Source organism: Triplophysa rosa, linkage group LG22 (genome assembly GCF_024868665.1).
Source record: "Triplophysa rosa linkage group LG22, Trosa_1v2, whole genome shotgun sequence".
Classification (NCBI taxonomy): Eukaryota; Metazoa; Chordata; class Actinopteri; order Cypriniformes; family Nemacheilidae; genus Triplophysa; species Triplophysa rosa.
The window spans coordinates 8,965,741-8,993,134 of NC_079911.1; the positions used below are offsets into that span (position 1 = coordinate 8,965,741).

The following is a 27,394-nucleotide window of genomic DNA, read 5'->3' on the forward strand; positions in this document are numbered from 1 at the left end:
ATCAATTGCTCCATTCTTTTATTATAGAAAGCAATGTGAAGGTTTCACGATGTGTGTTGTTTTACTCAAACACACAGTTTATCTTAAAACCATGTAACTGGTTGTAGATACCCTCATAAAACGGAGGGAGCTTTTTTTCAAAAGACGCTTCACAAATACGCAAGAAAATCATAGTTTCACATTGCATACATATTAAACACAATCCCTGACTGAACGTAATAAATTACTTGACGTGCATGATGAATGGACTACAGAAGTTGGACAGAGCTGTGTTGACTGTACATTAGATAGTAACAGTTGCCGGTTTGTTTATGGAACATAATACAGAAAAAAGCCTAAAGAAAAAAAAGAGCTAATGATGATCCCAGTTTGTGTTACAGTTATATATGCCATGAGTTCATAATGACAAGCACCAGAAATGCACTCGCTACAGTACAATTCAGAAAATTAAGTACTTTCGGTTCGGAAGCTTGCAAGCTAGCATCAGGAGGAGATCATCTGCATTTCAACCTAAACATGTACACTTAGAGGTCGGTCAACGGAGCAGATGCTCATGTGTCTGCTCTTGAAGTGCTGGAGTCTCTCTAGTGGTCAGTTACGTATATTTCAACAGTTTGCAGCATACACCACTGAGAGCCTTTGGTTTAATTTTCACTGTCTCTTCTATCTATGGTACAACTGGTTGCTCATTTCAGGGTATTCATCCATGTCTGAACTCCGTGAGCCACCTAGCAAAAAAGAGATAGAGGTTAAATTATCCACATCTAACATGTAAATTGGATATGATGGAAAACAGGATTTTTGCCTTCTAGAAATCAGTAGTTGACAAATAAACCGCACATGCCCTATGGTGTGACAGCGGAAATATATGAATAATAATATTAAATATATTAAAGGGATGGATCACCCAAAAATGAAAACTCTGTATATTGAAATTTTATACTTTTGGTACAAAATCACTAACAGGAATAAATGAAAAAAACTTCAAAACAAAATCAAGTATTTCTCCGACTTGCCTGTATGACAGTTATACGTCCATATTCTGTATCCATCATAGCGACACTTGCATTTCAAAACATTGTTGGTGTAATCTGATTCTGCTACATCATAATTAGGATTGATCACAACCTATGAAACAAGATAAATTTCTGTAAGAACTCAACAATTATGTTAAATTTGTTTTCTGACTTCAAGTTGTGTGTATTGTACCTGGAAAATATAATCTCCTGGCTTTACATCTGTGATGTCGATCCACTGACAGTCAATGTCGTGTCTATAGGTGTCCCAGCAGCCAACTGTGATGCCCTGCTCCCCAAAGTTGGCACAAAGATATCGTTTCTGAATACCTGCATTAAAGAAAATAGCAATTGTTGAACATTTATAAAAAACCCTCACCCTTATAAAAAAGTACCACATATGTTCAGACAAAAGACTTTATGATTATCAGTTTTGTTGAAGGTCATTTAAAGGGATAGTTACTCAAAAATCAAAATGATGTCATCTTTTAATCACCCTTCAAAACCTGTTTCTTCAGTGAAACTCAAAAGAAGATATTTTGAGAAATGTCTCAGTGGTTTTGTGTCCATACAATAGAAGATAATGGGAGACAATGTTATTTCGTTACCAACAGCCTTCAAAATATCTTTTTTGTGCTTTCCAGATGAAATGAAAGTTATACAGGTTTGGAATGACATGAGGGTGAATAAATCATGATTGAATTCAAATTTTCGGCAATAAGCCCCCAAACACAAAACTGTGATCAAAAGCGCTTTTAGGTTCTCTAATGTTAATAATCAATGGTGCAGAATAACTTTTGCTTTAGTCCATTACTGTATCCAATAGTCCAGTGAGTTCTCACCTTCATCACACTGAGTGTCCTCCAAACAGAAGCTGGCCTTGTGACCTTCTGCAATCTTGGTACCATTCAGACTCAAAAGATCATAGTGTGTAAAGACCTCCATACTGTGATAGTGCCTGTACAAATAAACAACATGATACCCATCGTCACATAGCTATATTTCAAAATCAAAACTTTATTTTCTGATCTGAGATGATCTTGCCTGTGACACTCGTGCCAGGTCCAGGCGTGGTATCCCAGCTTGGGTCTGAAGTCGGATTGGCCTACGTTATGGATCTGGGACGAGAAGCGGAGCAGGCGTCGGTACGAGCTGTGGTCGCCTTGTTTTGCCGTGCTGGAGAGGCAGTTCTCTTCGAGGGCGCACTGCAGGGCGTACATGGGCCTGTCCTCCAGATAGGTGGTCTGCTCCACGAGCTGAGCGTTTAGCACCAGGTCAGGGGCCGCTGTGAGTCATGAGTTCAGAGGTCAGAAAGAGCAAATTCCTCCATGAGGTTTAGATTGCCAGGTCAATACATCACACAGTCAGACTGGTTAACATTGTTTATGAAGGTGATCGATCGGGTTTCTTGAGACTTACTGCTTGGTTAGACCTGTAAAACTCTTCAGTAAGAAAATAATCTTACTGCTGTGAGAAGACCACCAGCATCTTACTAGGATGTTGGCATTCAAACCTTCATTCAGACTTCTTAACAAACCTTACAAAAAAATAAGTGTACTCAAAGTTCATTTCAAGTGTAAGAAAGTAAAGTTCAAGTATATTTTAAGTACACTTTATGTAGTAAGTATAACTTTAATATCAATGTATACTTAGTATAGAAAGTGTACTCTTTCAATCATACTTGGGACTACATTAGCCCAAAAGTATACTTTTAAATGCAACAGTAGTACATTTTTAGTACACAAGAATGTTTTTCATTTGTATAGACGGTTTCAGCAGAAACAACATAAATGCTATGTGGCCCAAACTTAACTTCCGATAGACCTCCGCAAAGAATCAACAACTGTTGAGTAGTTTTAATGTTATTTAATACAATTAATATACAATAAAATATAAGATAACCAAACAAAGACTGGAAGTGAACTTCAGGCCAGAAGTGTGCCTCCGATTAAACCGTCGATTGAGTACTATACTACAAGTGAACTTATAAGTATACTGATAGTATCCCTGATGACAAAGATAATTGATTTAATGTTAAATCAACGTTGAGAATAACCAATTGAACACAGATTCAACAGTGAACCTTAATCATCTGTGCGAGCTCATTTTTTTATTTTATGAAAACACATTTATATTTACAGTATACTCTCAGTAAAACTGCCAGTTTAGTAGAGTACAAGTATAAGGCCAGTATATTTGGTCACTTCCGTCACTGTAAGTCACATATTTTTAAGAATTTCATGTTTCCTAATATGCTACAGTAAACATGTTAACATTTAAAACGATAGTTCACCAAAACATGAAAATGTTGTCATCATTTACTCCCCCTCTTGTCATTTCAAACTTCTGCAGAACACAAAAGAAGATATTTTGAAGAATGTTGGTAACCGAACAACAGCGTCACCCATTCACTTCTATTCAATGCAAGTGAATGGGGACTGCCGTTGTTACCAACATTCTTCAAAATATCTTCTTTTGTGTTCTGCAGAAGAAAGGCAGTCATACAGTTTTGAAATGACTAAGAGTAAATGATGACAAAATGTTCCTTTTTTTGGGTGCACTATCCCTTCAACAATGTCATGACGTCATCATAGCCATGAATCATGAACTCAAATGTACTCCAGGTCACTTTGAATAAAAGCATCTGACAAACGCAGGTACAGTAAAGGTACAGTAAATGTCTTACTTTCTGCGCACGAGACTCCAGCAGCGAAGCGTCCGCCTCCTTTCGGGCAGTTGAGATGTTTCCCGTGATGGAGACACTGAGTGAGACTCATCTCAGTACCTGAACATCTGACCCCACTCATCACAACATGGTCAGCACTGCTGTCTCCAGACCAGTACCACGTCTCCTACACAAACACGCACATTACACACATAATAACACTATTCTAGTGTTTAATGTCTTAATATAAAATCACTTCATTCTTTTCTAAACGCAAAATGTTTCCGCTATTTATTTAGTGCATTTCATTATAGGAATGAGAAGACATGCGATCGACATTGGACATGTCATTACACCTTATCGCCAAACGAGGGCGCTGAGTTTACATTTTTTCACACAACCTGGGCATCTGTTTTAGACATTGTTTCTCATTACAGCTGTTGCATAAGTGTAGCGGTCTGAAACGCATTCTGTACCCCACGAAAGTCTCTCAAAGCTTGTATTACTGTACAAACATATGTTCATGATGAGTAATGGTCAAGCATTATTTCTGTTTTCCGTGTGTTTTGTGTCTCTTGACTCCGCAGAGCTGACTCATTCTAGCCTCCCTCACTCATCTGAAAGATAAGCTCGCGCGACCCGCCACCGGGTAAACGGGCACATTCAGTCAGATTTTCCATGTGTGCTCTCTCTCTTCCTTCCTCTACCCCGCTTTTCCACACATGCTGTCTGGAAAGACCCACCGGTCCAGACTGTCCGATCAATTTTGTTTTAATGACCACCCTGACATCTGGAAGTTGTATCTCGCACTTTTTGAGCTTTGGTAACGGTCCTACAGAACCGTGACAAGCTACCAAAACAAGTGCACACAAACATCCTCGGGTGGTGAACGCGTTATTTACATAACTTTCATTTAAAAACCCTCTCGATAACCGTTAAACATCATTTAAAGAAAAACAACTGCTTAAATATCCCAAGTGTTTCTCAAGACTTGGCTAATCTTTTATCGTCGCACGAATGCGCAAATGATTTAACTGGTTGGCGACCTGAGGTGACGTCATTACATCCAAATAGTCTTGACACGCGGCCACACGCCTCAATTAGGGGAGAATTTCAGCCAATCAACATAATAACATTTAATATTAATGGCATTAGCCTGCTTTTCAAATTCCACTCATCAAACCATCAAGCTAATCCTATAGCTTTTATAATGTAAATAGTTCACCAGGATGTCATTCAAGTGCAAGCGTCCCAAAGCTCTTAAAGGGACAGTTCACCCCAAAATAATTCTGTCATCATAATTTACTCGAATTGTTTCAAATCTGTATAAATGTATTTGTTCTGATGAACACAGAGAAAGATATTTGGACGAATGCACAGTTCTTGGCCACCATTGACTACCATAGTATTAGTAGGAAACATGACAATGGTAGTCAATAGTGCCCCAGAACTGTTTGTCTTTCTACATTCTTCAAAAGCTCTTCTTTTGTGTTCATCAGAACAAAGACATTTCTACAGATCTGGAACAACTTGAGGGTGAGTAAATGAAGACAGCTCATTTTCGGGTGAACTGTTCCTTTAAGATGTCAGCCTTAAAGGGATAATTCACCCCAAAATAAAAGGTCTCCTATTATTCACTCACCCTCGTGTCATTCTAAATCTGTATAACGTTTCTTTCTATTGCAGAACAGGAAAGAAGATATTTTGAAGAATGTTGGTAACCAAACAACACTGGGCCTCCCATTGACTTTCATTGTATGAACAAAACCACCAAGACATTTCTCAAAATATCTTCTTTTGTGTTTGACATTAAAAAAGAGTCATATACAGGTTTTGAATGACAGGGTGAATAAAAGACATAAATTTAATTCTTGGATGAACCAACACTTTTAATGTGGAATCCCGAAAAACGTTGAATAGTGATGCCACATTAGCCACAGGGGGTGTCGAATGAAAAACAAATGAGGACTTTTTTCTCTATTACAGTTAACATGTGATTATTTACCTGAAATGCATGGCTGGCGAAGCCTAATCCCAGCTGTCTGCAGACCACCATCGCCTCTATGATCCCCCAGTTTTCACTACAAACAGTTCCCCACACCAGAGAACCATCCCTCTCAGCTAGAACCTCCACACGTCCCTCATACGGGTTTCTTCCTCCGCCTAGACGAATCTATAGGGATGGAATTAAATAGTTTAATGAGGTTTCTTTTTCATTCCATCATTTCTTGTGTGAGCTTACCATTACTGCACATGAATTAAATGTTGTTTAAAAGTTCTTACCCTCTTTTGGAAGCCCATGGCAGGTACATTGCAGCGTACACCAGCGTCTTCCTCATGACTGCAGCCCAGCGCATCATTATTGAAGTAGCAGTCAGTGAGGGACTTCTCAAATCCAGAGCACTCTACCTCATTCATATGGACCGGACCCATTCCTGAGAAAACACAAGGACATGAAGAGACGAATTCCAATGAACATCGACTGTCATACACAGAACCAGCATTCCTTTGCATAAAATATAAGATGTGCCAGAAAGTTGTATTTATCTAAAGTTCTAAAGGAGATAACATCACATTAATTTTCTTTCAGGAAGCGTGTTGTATCTTGGGAGAGCTGGAGTGTTTGTATTTGTTTAGTCTGTATCACAAGCACAGAGTCATGGTGATGTTTCCTATCTGTTTTTCGAGAACACTGTCAACTTGAGCGCATGAGAAAATAAGGCTTTAAAGAACCTGAAAAAGGAATGTGAATGGGAAGAACGAATTATACAAATGAATCCAAGCAGTTTGGGAGCTACTTTAAAGTTTTTGCTCTCATAGCTGAAGAATTAAGTGAGGAAAGTCGCTATGCAATAAATCTACAAAATGAACGAAAGACTGCAATGTGATTCCCGTTTTGTTTGTAAAACGTTCTCAAAGACATTTCCTTATATAATCTGTTGGATGAAAATGTCGGATGAAATTTATTCCATTTCAGATGAACCTTCTTGAAATATTGTGGAAAATTAGGACTGTACAAAAATGTAAAATATACACACAAAAATACAAAGTAAACCAAAATGTTTGAGAATCTTAAAGAGATTGTTCACCAAACAATGAATGAATCACCCTCTTGTCATTTCAAACCTTTATGACTTACTTTCTTCCTCAGATTACAAAACACACATTAACTTGCATTGTTTTTTTTTATTGTCCATACAATCAAATTGAATAGGCACCACTGTTGTTTGGTTACCAACTTTCTTCAAAATATATTTTTTTGTGTTTTGCAGAAGAAAGTCATACAGGTTTGAAATGACAAGAGAATGATGAAAGAATTGTCATTTTTGGGTGAACTATCCCTTTAATGCATGTGTATTGTTTATGCAAAACAGTGTGCATGCAAGTTTACAGCCGTGCAAACTCTCTCTCTGGATAAATAAAAAAAGATTTTAACATCTACTATATGAACCTCTCTGAACATCAGCTATGGTACAGCCCTCTGCACGTCTCCAGTTGGAGAACAGATGTTTGAGAACACAGCTGAGTCTCCTGGCTCAGGAATGCTCTCATGGATCTGATCAAAGATACTTTAAAAGGCTGTGATCCGTGACCGTCTGGTGAAGGCCAAAGACTAAGACTGCTGTTGTTTCAATTCAAGTGTTTTGAGAAGAAAAACATTCATGATAGATGTTTATGTTCTACGTAAGTTTTACAATAAGGGTACATCACAATACGATGTATCGTGTAAGATGAGAGAATGCACACTGACCTTGTCCTAACTTTGCTCCATTAAAAGCCTCTTTGGCGCTGCCATAGCCCAGCTCTCGACACACGACAGTGGCAGCCCTCAGGTTCCAGTTGTCGTCACAGACCGTCCCCCAGATTCCGTTCTTTAGCACCTCCACTCTCCCCTCACCAACATTCGCACCTCCCCGCAGACGCACCAGGGGTTGCTAGAAAATCATACATAAAGGAAATTATTGGGACAATTGAGGTTAGAAACAACATTTTCTGAAGAATGGCGATAGCATTTGATGCTAGGCTAGGTTATCAGGGCATTACTAATGTGTTCTGAGCATCTTTAGCTTTATGTTGCTGCTAGCGTTGAGAAGCTAAACACACACAGGACCATACTGTTTGTCACAGTGAGGTTGAGGACAAAGATTAAGAGAGCAGGCACTAGCATAAACTAACAATTAGTTTTTAATAAACACAAAGGAGAGGACATTGCACAGAATAAAACAACATAACAGTGTGAACTCAACCCAAACAACATCAAACCACGACTAAAAGAAACTGAAAGACTTAAATGCAAAAGAAAACGAACTCAATAGAGAATGTGAAGCTACGTCATGTCGTATTGAATATTTTGCCATCTTGGGAGGATGGCTACTAGGGCGTTCAATGCAGTGTTTTGTTTTTCTTGTTTGATTAGGAAATATAACTATTGTAGGTCAGTCTTGCTGTGTTAAAAACTGCAATGGCATTAGGCAGAGTCGTTCAGGAAAAGACCCTGGTTCTTTCACTTTCTATTTCTCCATATATCAAACAAAACAAGTAACGGTACATATCAAAATAATAATAGCAGTGGAGTATGATCCTCCCAAGATGGCGGCGCCACTGCAACATACAACATAGGGTGATGTCAGCTTCACATTCTCTCTACAAAACAGGTGTGCACTAATCAGAAACGAGTAGCCATGACAGCTAATAACAAACAGGAACTTAGGGAAGAGGAAACAGGAAACAAAGCGAAACAAAATAAAAGTCTTGAATGAAGAAATATGTAAAATAGTAAAAGTTGCTTTCAAGATTATTTTAGTCATTTACTCCGCTCAATGCAGGGAATCTGCCATGTCTCACCCTTAAAAAAGACATTTATTCAAGTGAAAAAGAAGTTTAATTAAGTGTGGTATTAATATACTTCGTTTAGGCTACATATTGCTTTCAGTCTACTTTTTATGTACTTCTCAGAAATATACTTTTGTTCATTACATTTACATATTCCTTTACTGAGAGAAGTCTAAATATATTTGGCCTATACAATTCAATCTTTTGATGGAGATATACTTGAAAGTATAAAGAAGTGAAGTATATTTGGCTTGTAGTTTATTTTTGATTGGGTAGCCTATTAAATACTTCTTTCACATATTAAACCTTTTTTTCACATATTAAATAAACACAAAGAACTGCATTCCAGTTTTACATACTCTTTTAAAAGTATATATTCAAGTTTACGAAGTAACAATTATATATACAACTGTGGAAAAATAATCAACAAAATCAAACCTCAGGAGTGACATAACGTCATCCAACCGCAATGTGAAAGATTGACAGCATGACAAGACACATGAAAACTGTGATAAAAATCCAGGTTATCACATAAAACTTTTCCTAAATACAAGTAGAAATATTACAGTTGTATTGCTTAAAAGTGAATATGAACTTGTTTACTTTGCAGTATTTGAGGTCTGAAAAAAATACAGAGCATCTTCTCTGTCATTTTGACCTGTTTCTCCAGTTCATTTTCTGCAAATAAATGCAAATAAAACAATATTTTTATTTGTATCTGAAATTTGGGAGAAATATTGTCAGTAGTTCACAGAATGAAACAAAAATGATAATTTTACCTAAACACATAGGCCTACATATCGATAATAATTCAGAAAAACTGAAAATAATTTTGAAATGGTCTCTTTTTTTTTCCGCGGCTGTATTATATAAAAGATATAAGCATTTATGTTTTTATATAATATAGAAGTATTACTAATAGAGACCTATAAGTATGATGTTTAAAGAAAATGTAAAAGTACACTCACAGTAAATAAAACGTCTTAGTTAACAGAGAGTAGCCTATACTTTAAAATTTACTTTCATAAACTAATAAATGTGCTAAAAATATAAAAATAGTAAACTATCAGTTTCCCTGTAGTATAGTTGCAGCCAAACAAAAAAAATAGTTGTGTACAAACATTTTACTACTGGTACACTTATAGTAGCCTATACTTAAAAGTACTGAAATAGTACAAATAGAAGTACCAGTACACTGAAAACAGAACACTTGGTTGGTACATAACATACTGTCTACTAAAAAATATACCTGAACTTCTTTTTTTGTAATATATAAAGAGTGAATCAACACACCCAAAAAGAAAAATCCTTCATCGCAGCTGTGTTTCTTCAATCTAGCCGTCTCTTTATGGATCTGTTCCAGGTAATAGTCCACAGCACTGACAAGCTGTTGTTTCACCGCTTGTATAAACACGCTCACATCAGCACTCTGCACTTGTATTCAAACATTATGTAATCTCCCTTTCATCCCAATAGGAAACGTGCTATTTACTGCATGACCTTGCATGTGCCGCTGCTATTATTTCCAGGCCGAATGACTGTAATGATTCCCAGGAAATGAACATGAGAGGAATTCTTCCAGAAATAAACATTCCACCTTTCACACCCCAGTCAGCGGGAAAAAATGGAAAATGAAATTGCATGTGTGCAACAGTCATTGCTAAACGGAAAGTATGTGACAGTAGCTGATGTGATGTCATTTTGGATGACACAGCAGTGTTAGAAACCACTGGAAATCAAATCATGAGACTAATAATGTTGACGTCATTCATTCTGTGCATGCAACTTACTGCTGGTCTGTAGGCCTTTCTGAAGCCAACAGAGGACGAGGGGGCAAAAGCTCTTCCAGGCACGCAGCTGACTACCACCGGCAGGCCACGTCCACAGGTGCCGTTCCTCTTTTGTTCCAGGGGTTTGCCCAGTCTACAGCTCGACAGGTGGGCCTCATTTCCTGTACAGTTCACAGAGAAACCCCAGTAGTTTTTTCTCTTTCGCATGGACAGGGATCTGAAAGAGGGAATGCAGACTAGTTCAGTTTTGCCAAGTCAAGTCAAGACAATAATAAAATTAAATACATTTAGATAATTCATTCTTGAGGATATAGCAACCTTTATTATTTGTTGGTTCACACACCAAATAGTTAAAATAATACAGTAGTTCTGTTAGAATTATTAACAGAACATAACATTGCCTGTGGCAGTTACTCTATGTTATGCTATTTCAACAGAGAAAACAGGACTTTTCCCATCATTCTCATATCATGCACAGAGGTCAGAGACAGTTCTAGTTCAGCTATGGTCACCCAACATCTTCACTCAAACAATATGGGTGCCCTGAAGTTTCCTCCAGATCAGCAGACCAGTTAAAAGGATACTCCACCCAAAAATGAACATTCTTGTCATGAAGTTGTTCCAAACCACATTTCTTGTACAAAGAAAGATATTTGGAAAAGTGTTAGCAACTGAGATTTTGACTACCCCAGAAATCTCAGTTGCTAACATGTTTCTAAATATCTTTTTTTCTTTTCTATCTTTTTAAATATCTATTTATTTTTGGGTGGAGTGTCCCTTAATGAGTCCAACATGTCTTCTGCTTTATACCTGAACAATAAAATCTTATACACGTGCAAAGCTTCTGTCCTGCCTTCAACAACAACAACAACAAAAATGTCAACGCAAATAACAATAGGATTCCTATTAAAATACACACTAAGAATAATACAACCTGCATATGTCTGCATGTCAGGTGAGATCTCTTTAATATCTCAAATATTTCTCCTAGACATCAATGACATTAAATGGAGAGCAAATTAAAACATTTGCTTGAGTCTCAGATATTTCTCCAGAGAAAAAAAGATCGAGAAATCTAACACGTCTCCATTAGTTTCAGAAGAGATCTCAACAATGTCAAGAACTGAGCTCAGATTTGACAAATCTGCAATCAAAAGTCAATATTGTTGAAGAGTTCGATATGAAGTCAAATATTTCTCATCAAACTGGCCCAAGTCCAGATGATTTGTCCTAAAATACTGGTAAAAACGGTAATGTAAAATGTAAAATAACATTTTTATAAAGTAAAATGATAATGTTATTGTTGATAATGATAATGTTAATGTTATTTCACACCCAACTTGTACATTTACAGGTTTACCGCTTTAAAGAAAATGTGTGAAAATTCTCTAAAACAAAACCGTGTAACGTGTATAAAAAACACCACCATACTCTCCACATACTTTAACAATTGTCTCATTTGTTTCTATTTTATTTTTCCTAAGCAATTTTAGGAGAAACATCTGAGACTGACACATAAATGAAAACTCAAATCTCCTGAGCTATAAAAGAGCAACTTCTGAGCAATAACATTTTCTTCTGGGGACGTAAAATTATTGTCAATTATTGTTAATCTTCAGCAAATTTCTTGTTGTCGATAGAATCTATTATTACCTCTATCTAGATTTTTTGTGGCAAACGCAATAAATTGACAAAGAAGTCTTTTAATATGTCAGGCTAAAACAAGCAGTCATCCGGTCACACCTTTCAATGGACAGAACCAAACCTCAGGTGCTGGAGGGTAGACAAATAAAAACCATTTAATACAAGGGTGTGACTAAACAAGCAGATGGAAGAAGACGGACACAAAAACAAGTGTATTTTAAAATGTTTGTGCCTCAGGGTGTTTCTGAAGGAAAGGTGAGGTCACATGTCCAGTGATTTAACCACCCCACCTTTATAAAATGTTCCAACAAACATACACACACATACCTCATCCTTAAATATCAATCTTTCTTCAGCATGTGGCTGGATGTATAAATAAATGCATAAATAAATATAGACAAATATTTATCTTCAAGAACGTTCTGTTTTTATGCATGCGTGGGCACTGGCCATGTTATAGTGTTTTATAATATTACATATAAAAAAGTTCTCCTGCTGAACAGCAAAGCAGTTATTCACAGATTTATCGCAGGAAAACTTTATAGACATTTTTACAGTTAAACGTCCCTTACAAAGTAACTGAGAAAACACAATGTTCTCTGCTGCATGGGAAGCAGCCAGGAATTATGTTGGGAAACATTCTGGCAATCTGGACATGATTCACGCGAATGGGGAGTTCACATGCATCTGAGAACAAGTCCCGCATTTATTTCCATGGTGACTTAATTTTTCTTTGAGCATATCTTTTTTCCAAACAGGGATAAAAAGTTATTGTAATTCGTGCATGACTCACTGCCTCTTGCCTTACAAAGCACAACAATACAAATGGTGAACGAACCATGTCTGATCTGCTGGAGTTCTTTATAAAAGGGGACTATTTCCTTACTTGTAGATTTTGTTGTTGTATTTCTTTTCTCCGGGGAATCCGTACATCCCACAAATGACTCGGCTGTTCATTTGTGTCCATTCTTCATCGCAGAACTGCCTCCATTTCCCTTTGTCCTTAACCTCAACGAAGCCCTCTGTGATGGGGATCCGCTTGAGATGGGATGATATGGGTCGCATGCGGATTTCTTCCACCCTCTCCTCGATGGTCTGAGGTGGAAGCAAAAAAAACCCTCTTAATCTGTAAAGTTCTCACAGTGCATCATTGCTTTACGTCGAATGAACTTTAAAATGTTTAAAACATCATATAGCAAGAGTAGATCGCTAGGTAACGTTCTGGAAAGGTTTCAGTCATTTTAGTTTTAATCTTAAGGCTGGAATTTTCAGATCATTTGTGACCGACAATTGAGAAGGTTGACCGGACGTGCTGTAAAAAAAACAAGGTCAAGAATCTGAAATACATTATACATGCATGTAAATGCTCTCAGCACAGACCTCAGCAGACTTGCAGTCGTTGGCTTTGTTGATTTTGTTTAACCCCAATGAACTTGCATTAGAAAAGTACATGAATCTGTCATCCGGTTCATTCACAAGCTCCAGACCACAGAACATTGTAGCTTAAAGCGATATGAGGCATTAAATTCATAAAATCTAAACGCATCTTTGTTCGTACCCTCACATGTACCCGAAACGTTTAATACAGGGGCTTTTTGCCATGATGTCAACTAAAAGGAATGCTTCGAATGTGTAGCAATAAAAATGCTGTTCTATCTACGAGGAGGTGGTTATTGGATGAGTTTCAAATGACAAAGGTAAAAATAATTTAGAGGAGTGAGGAAACCAAGGTCTGTGGCTTCTAAATAATTTAATTCAAGTGTTAATGTGTTACACACAGTTAATGTGTATGAAAGAGGAGAGAGAGACAGAGAGAGAGATGTCGGCCGGCTAAATGAAGCCAAAGGAATGTGGAGACGGAGCCAAACGCTGTAGACGCACAGTGAGCAAGATTTGATTTGAATGTAAATATTACTATATAAAGGCTAGACTAATGGGTTGGGTTTGCTTGAAGTGGGCTCTCATTCAGACACATCCCTCTTTGCTTTACTTCTGAAAGTCTGTAGGAAACCTAAGGGCGAGTGTTGAGTGGAGGGGTGAGAGCAGGGGTCGTCCCGGCAGCTGTGAGTGTGACCTCCGCCTTAAGCGTCCAGACCAAACATCTTTCATCTGCATATTTTTACACCAAAGAGACGCCCTGTTTGATGAAGCTCAGGTTTTGCACACATAAGACTTCTAACAGGTTGATCTGACAGGCCGGTGGGAGTACATTTCACTTTTCATCAACATGATGTGCCAAAAGGAAAAACAGGTGGATTTTTCATAAACCTCTATGTGAACAGAGAGACATATTTGCAGGGTTCTGTAAATCAAAAATGTGACAAGACAAGGACAAACACTATATGGATGTATTAAGTTTAAATTGATTTAATATTAAATGAAACATATTTGATACTCAAATGGGTGTGAACTCAAGTAAAGGGATAAGCATATCAGACTAATAAAGAATATTGTCTGTGCAGATAAGTGAACTTAATCAAACAACAAATTGTGACTTGTGAAATTTTAAGAATGTTTGGTCCATGACCTGACATGCATCCATGAAGGTTGAATGTTATTATAATCCTCTGATTTGACAGGATGACAAGTTCAATAGGGGCCATAGGACTTCAAATTCAAGGGTTTCTTTGGGGGAGGGGTGAAATTCCATTGGTTCCCTGATGTTATATTGTCTCTGCTTGTGTGTTCCTGTGGCTCAACTGGTGTCAAGAAATGGGTTTGATTTTCAGGGAACACACAATGTTGTATTGCACAGTAAGTCACTTCATATAAAATGGATGTCAAATTTAATTTGCCAAAAGATCTGATTTAAAGTATGCGATTGAAATTGACGACCCCAGCATTATATGACAATGCTCCACCAGTTGAGCTAGGGAAACTAATATACCAGTGTCAACTGACCTGGAAACTTAAATAGGAATACTTCACTCAAATATGATTTTTAATATACATTTTTGGCCTTTACAGCTTTTATTTTTGACAGTCCAGTGTAGAAAAACATGTAATTTTACAGGGGGAAAACTGTTATTTTATGGTTTATTGCTGGCACCCCACCCCAAAAAAATGTTTACAGGATTGTTTTACAGTGTATCATTTGGAAATGCATTGTGACCACGAATAAGAATTCCACGAGTAAAAATATGTGAGAATGTTTTACTAATTCATTTCTTTGTTTTATGTAGATTGTGCTTAATTTTTATTAATTATTTTATTAATTCTTACTGTAGATTAATCTGTTTATTCATTAATTTGAGTAACTTTGCTTCCTTTTTGTGAACAGGTTCACCATCACAGTCCAGCCTTTTGTCCTCATGATATCAATAAACAAAGTTTCTCTGTTTATATCAGTTTATACGCATTTTATTATTAAGCAAGTGATGGTTTTAAATCGCAGGCAGGAACTGATGAAATGTGAGGATGATTGACCTAAAACATGGTTTTAGATAAACGTGCAAAAGTATTAATAAATCGTGGGAACAAATTCTTACTATAATTCTTGGCCATGATATACAGTACATTTAGTTTTTTTGCATGTCATATGCAGGGCTCCATTTCGCGTTAGAAGATATGCATCAAGTCACACAAATTAGTTTAAAGGTAGTTGCAAGGAGAGAACATGACAGCATTTTAATATAAAAATATTTGTTTACATGTGTTGAACTGAAGAAAGGAAGTCATTAACATCTGTAAAGGCATGACGGCGAGTAAATTCTGAGAAAATGTTCCTATATGAGTGAACTATTCCTTTAACCTTCTTAAAATAAGCTAAACCTGTATAATATTTTATAAATAAGACTCAACAAAGACGTCTTTAAGACTTCTACTGTATATGTCGTCTGTCAGCTCAAACACACCCACGTATCCAAAACATACGCACAGACGGGATACAGTCATTCACAAGTGAGAAACCCTGCGCATATACAGTATATGGTCATGCGTGAGCAGTGGAAACAGTAGCAGCAGGAATGCACGGGCTGAGGGGTGGAAGGGGTGAGACCCTAGTTATCCAGACATTTCTCACTCGCTGGGACAAAACCACCTTCATCTGAACTTCACAGAATCCAGATATCAAAATATTTACATGCCGCTAATGCTGCTCAGCTGGGCTTGGAGAGGTGGATGAGAGAGAGGTGATGGCTTCTGGTGCAGACGTGCGGTGGAGCGTTTCTCCTCTCTTATTCACTTCCTGTTCACGTGCTTCACGTTTGCCCTCCACGTGCCTGTTTCGGAGACTTTGTTTAAAAACGAGTTGGGGTTTGGAGGAAAACAGGGGGACATTTAAGGGAGAATGTTACTGCACTCTCTGAGGAAACACAGGAATGAAGAAGCTGAAAGGATGAAAGTTGGTAGCTGGGATATCGATTCTCGCTCTTCTCCACCTTCAGCAACTCCAGACATTCAAACACACACGCAGCGAATATTTCACAGCCACCAGAAGCAGGAAGCTTTTACATTTCAGTGTGTCGTCACCTCGATGCGCTCAAACACAACCACATAATCGCACCGACACTCCAAAGCCAATATGTCTACAGCTTTCTGAGAGGAATGCCATTTGTACCAGTCTTTTGTCTTCAGGGTCATCTTTGTGTCAGGACGGCACTTATGCTTAGAATGAAAGTAATGGTGAACTCGTACGGTGCAGTGAAGGGTCACAAAAGTCTTTTGAATAAGCTCTGTGGAAACGCTTCAGGTTAAGGTGACCCCTGAACTCGCGTTCCACAGACATTCTCTGGACGTATTTACACTGAGCCCTGAAGAGTCTTCACCCAAGGCTGGTGTTCAACAACAAAAACTTTTTTTTTGAACTGGTCAGAACAAGTTTTGGGAGATAGGAGAAAGAATGGCTTATAAGAACATCTGAGCCTTCTTATAATAGTCAGTGTTATTAACATTAGGGTCACTCTTTAGATGCACTTTTTGATAGAGTACCATCTCATTGACAGCTTGGGTACATTTTTTTACCATTTTTCTGACAGTGAACACACTGAAATACAGTAAAAAAAATTGTTGAATTACAGAAAGAGACTGCAAATGTTCAAGAAAAACATGAAAAAACTGTTACTTTATGGTTTTTTACAGGATTTTGTTTACTGTGTATTTTTGAAATATGGTAAAAACTGTCAAATTACAGAAAAAAGGCTGCCAATGTAAAAGAAGAACGTAGTTTTACGATGATTTTTATTTTATTTTATGAGGAACATTTTAATTTTAAGAGGAATTGTTTAATTGTTTGTTTTGCGTTTTTACTGGCACCCCAGCAAAATTATTGTTTTTAGGATATTTTTACAGTGCAACGTTTTCCATTTCATTTCAGTGTAATCTGACATCAAAAATAAAATACAAACTTTAAGGACGTAACCTAATCCCACACCTGACATCTTGATCTTTACGTCCTGGTTTCCTGGTTTTAAATTTGACCGAAGGCATTGCCTAGAAATCCCAAGTGGATGATCTCAAATTTCTCATTCTTTAAAACAGAATGTAAGAGAAATACAACACTGTTTACCCAGTCAAAAATTCTGAACTTTGACATGTCTATTTAGAGCGTGGGCTTGCTACCGGTGCATTCTGTCGAGACAACCGGTTGAGACCTGGCGCTGGCTTGTTGACTTAAGAGCATGCTTTCAGTCTAATCCATCACCATGACAAACCGATTACAATCCATTATGAACATTCAATCTATAAATTCATTTTTGACTCATGAACATGATTTTACAATGTTCAACCCTGAAAATCTGTCAAATGTACAATGAACTATTGCATATTTTAGTTTAAATAAAGATTGGGTAACACACTCAGTTCCTGCCAATCTCATATTAATCATGAGTACCTATACAGTAGTACTGCATACGTCGTATCTTCGAAGAGTATTTAGTGTGATCACATTCATTAAAGAGAGATACAGCTGTACGATTATTTCCAGAAAAACACGAGCTGCTGGAGGCAGGCAGTGGGATGGAACTATAGCACGAGCACACAACAGCACGAGCACACAATTATGCACGTACATGCCTATTACCAAACACAGACATATGACTTAGTTTCACTTACAGCGTGCAGTTTTTAGCACTGGGACCGCGCCATCTATCAGTTTCAAATGATCTCCAAACCCAGCGTTATATCCACCGTTTATATAACATCCATCACTGAAATGCCATGAACAAACAGACACACCTCAACTTCACTATCGCAAGAGTACAAGCTGGAGCGCAGCGCAGACAATCTTGACACAGCGCAGACAATCTTGATGGCAAGCTGGTCTCGCTCGTCGGCTGGCGCGTGGGCAGTCTCTTTCTTTCGCCTTGACGTGCTTTTCTGGGAGAATTGCCGAGAATTGCCGTGCTTTTCTGAGAATTGCCCTGGATCCCTGTTTCGTAACAGGGATCCAGACTTTTAAAAAACTTTCCGAAACAAGTTTTAGTGCTGGGTGAGTATATCAAGCACAGAAATACTACATCATACGTTCAACTCTTTTTTTAACAAGTTGACCATGTTAAGCATGTGAAGCCTGCATGTTCAACAGTGTAAAGAAGTCAGAATGCATGACATACAGTAGCATGATACCTCCACTTTAAGTAATGACTGCATTTTGTTGGAGGTTATACATTATTTTCAGAGTTTTAGAGTAAAGGCAAGTTTTACAAACGTTGTGTCCTCTCAACTTCCTGTCTTGCATTTGCCAAGAATGTGACATGCAGACTGCATTGTAAATGTTTTGGAAGAAATGCATTTTCTGTTAGGGACATAAAATGAATGATGATTATCTGATTAATTGCTATAACTGCATGAAACCAAACCAAGCCACCAGCTTTCACTCTGAACATTTTGTAAACACTCCTTGAATGTTTCCATGTGTTGTGCACTTGTGTGTGGTGGTGATTCATTTGATTACCCGACGATAAACTCTCCCTCCTCTCCAAGAACACAAATACCACTGATTCTCTTTTTTCATTTACCCTTGCTGGAGAGGTTTTCTTTGTTCCTAAGTTTAAGTGTACACAGCAAATTAGTGTCCAGCTGCAAAGAGCTGCAACAGCATGTATTCAGAAATAAGTATAAAAACAGTTTACAGATAATATTGTGGGAAAAGGCCACAATTTTGGCTTATTAGAACACACCAAACGCAAAGCATCGTGTTTCTCAATTTATATTACTCGCGGGATTACTTTATTTGACTTATTACTTAATTTTTCACATCACACACAAATAAAAACCTCACGTGACAGGGAATGTCTTCACGCATCCGGACGTGTCAAACCGTAGTAGTCAATAACCTCTTTGCATGAATATGCCACTCGGGTCGAAATTTTGCAGCGTCTATCCGCATCTTAGCATTGACTTTGTATGTAATTTACTCACACAACTAGTTCAACACACCATAAGGGTGTTGTTGATGGTTGGCAGGGTGTTGCTATGCAGTCAGTAAGGGGTTCTGAGTGGTTCCTGGGATGCTTCTTTGCTTCTTTGTTCCGTAAAGTTGCTTACTAGCCCTGGTTTACATAGGAAAACACCTTTTAAAATAAAGGTGCTACTTAAGGTTCTTCATAGCGATGCCATAAAATAGCCAGTTTGGTTCTCCAAGGAACCATTCAGTCAAAGGTTCTCAACAGAGCTATTTTTTCTTACCTTTTTATAATCCACGGTATAATCTCTTTTTTCACTTTGAAGACCCTTTTGTTCGATACAGGTTCAAAACAGGAACAATATAGCCAAAAATGGTTCTTCTATGGCATTATTTAGCACCTTTATTTTTTAAAGTGTAACTATTTTACAAGGTGTTGATTTAGGATGAATTCATACAAAATGACCCATCCAAAAATGTGTGATTAGTAGCAAAAAGTAAAAAAAAGGTTAAACACCGTTATTTGAAAAGAAACAAACTACTTTGTATGAATGCAGTCACGAATTGCTGTGTTGAAAGATTTTACTCCAATGCCTCTATGTTCTGGTCCCATGTCATTCTGCTGTTTTCTTTCACTATAAAATCTGTCATTTGTTTAACCTGTTTCAACATCCACCAGGTGAAAATTATACGTCCAGTTGTTTATAAAACAAAACAACAGTACACTTCTCCTCAATAAATTACAGTAGTTTACACATATAAGTGTAATTTGTTGGTTGAAAGTATAAACTGGTTTTGAAAAATGCTTTCAGGAATCCGAATACGTTTACACAAAAATTAATATCTATTTCTGAAATTCAGGTTTTAAAATAGGCAAATTATCCTGTTTAATCTAATAGAAACGTTGTGTATTCTTGTTTGTGCGTAGAATCGTATCCATTAACATCTAAATTTAGTACAAACACTTTTGGCCTCTTAAAAAGACATTCATTAGATTAAAGCATGTTGAGTTTTTCCTTGAGAACCTACAAAACAGCCTTTGATCGACTCACCTAAACTAATGTTTCACAAGCCATTAAACAGCTGCTCAAATACAGTGACTTCACTCATGAGGTCTGATGAAAGCTTACCACAACATGCTTTCAGTGCAATGAAGTGTATCTTTTCATGTAACTCAAGCTAATGTGATCATAACAGCATCCTGGGACAGTTTATAACAGAGCGGGCACTTTAATACCATCCGTCTATCTATAACATTCACCTCTCATTCATCTTAAAGCAGGTCTTTCAAAGACAAAGTTATCCGAGTTGAGTTTATACACTGACACCAAGGCGAGGTCAAATAAAAGCAACCAAACACACATTTAAAACTTTGCTGTTTGTATGTGTAGAAAGCCGGAAGAAATACCTCTACATAGTTACTTTTTTCCAGCTTTGACAGAGCCTGATTATATTTATAGGGGTATTTTGTAATGTCACGTAAACCATTTAGTCTGTTTGTGAGTGATGTGCTAAGTCATCATTCGACTGCCAGCATCATTTTGCACATCCAATTGGCCAATGATGAGGAAAATACACAAAGGATGGGCTCACGGTTATAAAAACTTAGGCGTTGGACCTTGAAAGGGAGCCTGAGGAATCTGGAGAGAGATTGTCTCGTTTTAGCTCACCCGGCCGTGGTGTTTCACCAGCCTTTGAGAATTTGCCCAAATATGATTCACAGAGGAGCTCCTGTGCTTCACACTTCTGGTATGCGCGTGCCGGAAAATTCGCAATGACACCTACCAATAGCTAACAACCTCTCACAAGGCATTCGTAGACGTACCCTGTCGCCTGACTGGTGCCACATTGGTGTGTTTGAGGTATAAACTGAAGCTCAACTTTGAGATAAATTTAAGAATGCTTTGCAAAAAATTACACAAAACATGTGCAAAGTTTATAAAGACTGCTCAGGACAATGAATACAAAATATTACTACATGAGATTATTAAAAAAATATTAATAACAGATATAATTATAGTCAGTGTACTGCTGAGCTTTATCTATATGCTTCATGTAAGCGATAATCCACGGATAGCCGTGCATTAAAGGACTTTAAAGGATTTCAATGCACGACGTGGAGGCCAAGAACCACCCGGCGCGAAGCAGTTTGATTAGCAGATTGTCTAGTTACTATATTTTTATTACATCAATAAAAATCCAGTAAATATTTTTACTTATTTTGTTTTTATATGTTTATCATTAAGGCCCGGTTTCACAGACACTGTTTAGCTTAAGACAGGACTATGCCTTAGTTGAATTAAGATATTTATGTTGCTTTTATAGAAATGCTTTAGAAGAACACATTACTGGTGTGCATCTCGAAACAAAACAATGTCACTGATATATTTTAAGATATTTCTGGGCAAGTAATATTCAGTTAGACAGGTCACACATTCATTGTAGTCTTGGACTAGGCTTAAGCCTTGTCTGTGAAACCGGGCCTAAGTGTGTTAAATTAAGGTTAAAGTCCGGGTAAAGAGAATTCTGAGAATTGTTTCTAAACACATTATAGATGTTAGAAATGTATTGCTGAATCACATTACAGAGACTCAGAAGTATGTAGTACTGAATTGTGGAGTTAAACCGTTAAAACGCTTTTCTGAATTTTGAAATTAAAAATCCTCCCATAAAACGTATTCACATAATTCACATATAGCCTACTGGGCTGGGGACTCAGGTTGAGCGATTCGAGTGGGTGTGGCTTCAGCGCCAACAGCGGACACGCCCCCGGCGTTTGAGAGCAGAGAGTCCTGCTTGTTTTTCCAAGTTTTGCTAACTTATAACTTATTTGGATGTTTTTTTTCTCCATTCAAATTTGGCTGAGTGGTTAATAACACACTTTTCTGTTGTGTGACAAACTCAGAAAACATATTTCAATGTCACTTTACTCTGACTTTAAGTTAACCTTTTGTCTTCATATTCTCCTTATATTTTTTACATTTTAATTAACTTACAACTTATAAAAAGTGTTTTATGTTTGTCAACCCTGTCTTAAAATGTAATCTCTCTTCCTCGTACACATTTGATAACTAAAAATAATATTTGTAGAAATAACATCATTTAATTCACTTTCTAGTTTTAGAAAAGGACAATTTTGAAATTGACATTATAGTTTAGGCGTGATAGCAAAACGCTCTCATAGAATGACCCCTGTGTTTCTTATCCAACAGTCTCCCCGTGTCTTGTGAATAGGAAACTCTCATTTGACATGCGGGACTTCGCGTTGCCATAATTCATCCCGTTAGTCAGCAACTCTGTGGAGTTTCACCACATTGACATTCCCAGAGAAGTCTTTGGAGGAGTGGGGGAATGACTGGAGGGGCAGGAAGGATGTTGAGAGAGACGCACAATGTGGTAAAGTCATTAAACCTTAAGTCATGGAAATGGAAAGGCACACCATGAGCTCTTTGATCATTCTCAAGAGCCCATCTTTAAACCTGCCTACCTCGGTTTCCATAGCAACATGGCAAATATACAAATATCGGTTAATAAGTCAACTTATCCTGACAGACTGCACGTAAGGGACCTGTGGGTGTGTGGACAGCTGGCGCGTCATTAAAGAAAAATTGAGCGCTCATAAACTATTCTGGAGCAGCAAACTTTGGGGAGGAATGTGTGACCCGCGGTAACAGACCTTCACTTCCTTTCGCCCGGGAGATAAAATGAAAATGTTCACTTAAAGGATGGAAAAAATCTCCCACACTTATAGATAAAGTTTCCGAAAACGAACGCTACAATGCATTTGAGGGAAATTCTGGGTAGGTTTGAGGTTCTTGGCTTTTACGTTTGATGGGAAAGGCTGTGGTTGTGGCGATACAGTGTGGTCTGTGGAGCTGATCACTAATCTTTGAACTCTTTAAAAGGCATTTCAAAGGAATATCTGTTCTGCTTTAAACCCAGTCACCAACGACAGACCCTCAGGCTTGATACACTTCCAGCTCTGCATTCACATCTGCATTGCATTCTGGTAAAATTGCATATAACTAAACTCCGTCAACCTTACTTGTCTCGTGTTAATAAAGCAAAATTCCCACAATATGCCATGAAGTACCTCAACATCGTTGCTCATAGTATTGATGAATCTGTGGCCGGGGATACGCTTCTGATTGCACACCACCCCAACATCCTCTGTGTGTCTGCAGTCTGACACCCCAAAGCCATTTGAGGGACAGTTGGCTAAAGATTTCTCTCTTCCGGTGCAATGAACATTGTCCAGCCAAATGTGACCTGTGGTTGAAGGAACAAAAAAAGTGTGTTCAGGATGTTGACCTTCGCTTTGGTTTGACGCTGGTGTCACCATCAGGCTTTGAACTATTCTTAAAAAAGGGTGCTACAAAAGGTTCTTCACGGTGATGCCATATAAGAACCGTTTTTGGTTTACTCTAAGGTTCCTATTTGAAGGATCCTATTTACAACCTATTTACAAAATCTTTTTTGTAATCTAAACAACATTTTTGCACTACAAAGAACCTTTTGTGGAACAGAAAGATTGTTCGGTTGCTAAAGTTTCTTATTGGAACCATTCAGCTAAAAAAATGTCTCTATACTCTGGCATAAAACGTTTTCAGTTTTCAATTGGAAATAGCATTGTGTAAACGGCCTGTAATAGTGTCCAGGGGGGGGCTAGTTTTGTGGCATTTTATGAAATATAGAAATTTTTCATCAATTTTGTGCAATCAAACACCAGAACAATGAGACCACCAGCCAAAAAAAAAATATTCCAGCAGCTGATTGTGTTTTTGGTTCAATTACAATTCTAAGTTTAAGATCATACGTGTTTATTTGGGGGGGGCACAAAGGGATGCACACTACAAAAAGGGGGCCTTACAACGATAAAGTTTGAGAACCACTGGCCTTTTCTATGAACCTGCTTTACCACAAACACCATGATGGTCCAGCAACTTCAACAGCACAAGACCACCACTAACCATCTCCAACCAACCTATTACAGGCTTTGTAACATTCAGTGCTGATTTCAAACGTTCTTTCTTTTAGCAGATGTTTTTTTTTACTTTACATTTACCTCTTTATTTGAACAAGTGTGATTTGATTTTGCTTACTCAGGGAAAAAGAAAATATAACCAGTGGCTAGTGTTCCTCAGGGCTCTAACCACCCACTGATCTGCAGATTGTGATTTACAATCTCTAGACAGATTTATAGTGGCTGATCATCATGTCTCTACATCAGAAGACAAAGACAAGATTATGTCTGTTCTGGATTGAATCCCCTTTCTATACTTTTTCCTGACTGGAACAGTTGTCTGGTTTGTATCAAGCCACTTTTGATGACTAACACATGCATTTTTGGGACATTAGTGTTGTAATAGAGCAAATGCACAAAGAAGATTCTTAATAGCTGATGAACGTTTATACCACTATCAAAACTTCAAGGTCTCAACCTACCTTCTCCTTGTCCAAACTTGGCAGACGGTAACCAAGACACAGCACCAAGGAAGCCAAGCTCCCTGCACACAACATGTGCGGCCTCGATTGAGAAGTCATCATCACAGACGGTCCCCCACTCATTGTTGTAAAAGACCTCCACACGTCCCTCATAGTTCTTGCGTTTGTTTCCGGCCAGGCGGAGTTGAATTTTGGGTGGCTGGGACTGAGACTGGGCTTCAACCAAAGTCAGCAGGATCATCAGACTAAGCATAGAATGCAATGCAGAGGAGATCATCATGACTAGGAATTCAATGACCTGTAAAACAACAACACATTAGATTTAGAGATTGTAACAAGCCATTTTAACATTTAAAAAACAGTGCTGCATTGCATACGCATGCTACAGGTGCTGGTAGACTTCCTAATGCAGAACATATGTATGACCTGAGTTACACGTCTCCATGATAATCCTGCCCTCAGGTCATACGGGTAATGTAAAGAGATGACTGGTGTGTCCAGACTCTCCATCAGACAATCCATCAAACTTTCCATTATTGCAGGAATTTCCATTACCCTATGGTTTACGATATTGTTGTCTGAGAAAGATGTGATACAGTGTGCAGGACATCAAGCAGCAGATATCAAACACACTGTAAAACGCCTGATGTGTGTGGAAATGAAAAAGGACACAAAAAATCCTTTGTACTGAAGCCAAAGATGTTACAAGAACTTGAAACACAATGTAATTAATACTGCCTTGCCTGCTTATAATATATATATAATATATTATATAATAATATATTATAACAGACACAGACAATAATTCAAACATGGAAACGTGAATGAATTATTGTCACGTGGTTTACAGGCTGACTGGGTTCATAGACCTTCCAGTATATATGGCATACTAACCCTCATCCATTCATAAGGTATAATGTATATAGCTCATATATGTACTTACATGCTCTTCTTGGACAATTTATGGCACAATTAAACTTCATCTACGCATTAAAGTGATACTTCAACCAAAAATGAAAATTCTGTCATCATTTAATCATCTTCGAGTTGTTCAAAATCTGTATAAATTTCTTTGTTCTGATGAACACAGAGAAAGATATTTGGAAGAATGCTTATAACCAAACAGATTTTGCTCCCCATTGACTCCCATATAGGAACAATTATTTTATCTTTTTTTTTGCGTTCTGTTGTACACAAATGAAGACATTTTGAGAAATGTAGGACAGCAAACAGTTCTGGGGCACTTTGACTACCATTGTATTTTTTCCTACTAGTCAATAGGGAGCAGAATCTGTTTGGTTACAAGCATTCTTCCAAATATCTTTCTCTGTGTTCATCAGAAGAACAAAGAAATGTATACAGATTTGTAACAACTCGAAGGTGAGTAAATGATGACATGATGATTTCATTTTTGGGTGAAGTATCCCTTTAATGTGTTTGTTAGGATCATTTAAGCATTTAGGCTATACTGTCCTGTTTTAAGATTTATTTTCCTGTCAGCAGTGCCAGAATAACTATGTCCAAATATTTCAATCTCAGCAAGTTTCACTGTTAGAAAAAACAGCTTGACAATTACAAAAGCAGCATTATTACTACGTCGTGGTTGGGTTTTGTCAGCGTTAATTGATGCTTTACTATAGTGACACCTTGATATTTTGATACATGTGGCGCGAATCTAAAGAGGATGAATCCATTGAAAAAACGGCATGCTTTCGTTATTAAAATTTAGAAAAATTAACCACGACGTGTAGTGAGTGTAGTAGATTGAATATAACATTGTAATTACCACAATTGTACGACGAATAGTAGCCAGTGATATTCTATGTTATGTACTTTCTAACCAAATATTCAATAAAAAACGACCGAACGAACAAAAAAATCAGCCCAGTGAGAGCATAGTAAAATTGTGGTTACTTTGGTTTTACTACAACAACAAAAAACATTCTTACTATAGTTAACTTAGTTAAGATAGTAGTTAACTTTTCTGACTGAATAACTCCGATTTCAAGACAGTGATGCAAGCAATGTTTCGTTTCAAACAGACACGTGCATCCAAGGAATCGATTTTAAGCATAAAATAAATATGAATAAAAAGTTTCATACACTTACCTTAAAATCTTGAAACTTCGTTCTGCAAAAAGTCTTCTGCCAAGTTACGCGCGCAGTTGGACGCAGCAGCGCGCAGTTACATCTGTCTGCGTAACGTTACCTACGACACTTTTAAATGAGTTCACCCCCTAACACGGGCTTTCACCGCCTCCCACTATCGCTGGAATCTGAAACCATCCCAGACTGACAGATTATGAAAGTCACAGGCACCCCGGTGTGTCTGCTGCGCCCATGACGTCATCCATCTGGGTATGCCCCGTCGCGCGGCGTGATGTTTTCACATGCACGTGTAATGTGAGCGCTGCTACATTATTAATGGAAAGGAGACAGCCAGACGTACAGAAAGGAAACATTCGGTCATAAATGAAATCCAGACATCCAGACAGAGAGGTACAGACAGACGGGCAAATATTTAGATATTAAGCAAAACGTCAGATAAGCAGCCAGACAGACAGGGAGGCACACGGGCAGACAGACAGGCAGGCACGTATTCAGATAGTCAAAACTTGCAGATATGCAGACAGACAGATTTGCTAATGCAAAACAGACG

At 37.8% G+C, this 27,394-nt stretch overlaps 1 protein-coding gene across 1 annotated transcript; it reads right to left on the reverse strand.

The window, feature by feature from the left end:
* Nucleotides 1–27,191, reverse strand: loxl2a (lysyl oxidase-like 2a). Its single transcript, XM_057321346.1, has 14 exons — nt 26,845–27,191; nt 24,736–25,033; nt 23,384–23,559; nt 12,835–13,043; nt 10,305–10,521; nt 7,433–7,616; nt 5,965–6,116; nt 5,687–5,854; nt 3,703–3,868; nt 2,061–2,301; nt 1,859–1,974; nt 1,210–1,346; nt 1,017–1,128; nt 1–728 (listed from the first exon to the last, which is right to left on the reverse strand). Exons 2-14 carry the CDS (start codon nt 25,013–25,015, stop codon nt 664–666), a joined length of 2,223 nt encoding a protein of 740 aa, XP_057177329.1. The 5' UTR covers nt 25,016–25,033; nt 26,845–27,191; the 3' UTR covers nt 1–663.
* Between the last annotated feature and the right edge of the window lie 203 nt (nt 27,192–27,394).

Coding starts and splice junctions, on each gene's coding strand:
- loxl2a (XM_057321346.1), bottom strand. CDS start 25,015: ATGATGATCTCCTCTGCATTGCATTCTATGCTTAGTCTGATGATCCTG. Junction 2,302..3,702: donor TGGAGTCTCGTGCGCAGAAA/GTAAGACATTTA, acceptor CATGACTCACAG/CGGCCCCTGACCTGGTGCTA. Junction 729..1,016: donor GACGTATAACTGTCATACAG/GCAAGTCGGAGA, acceptor CTTTTTTGCTAG/GTGGCTCACGGAGTTCAGAC.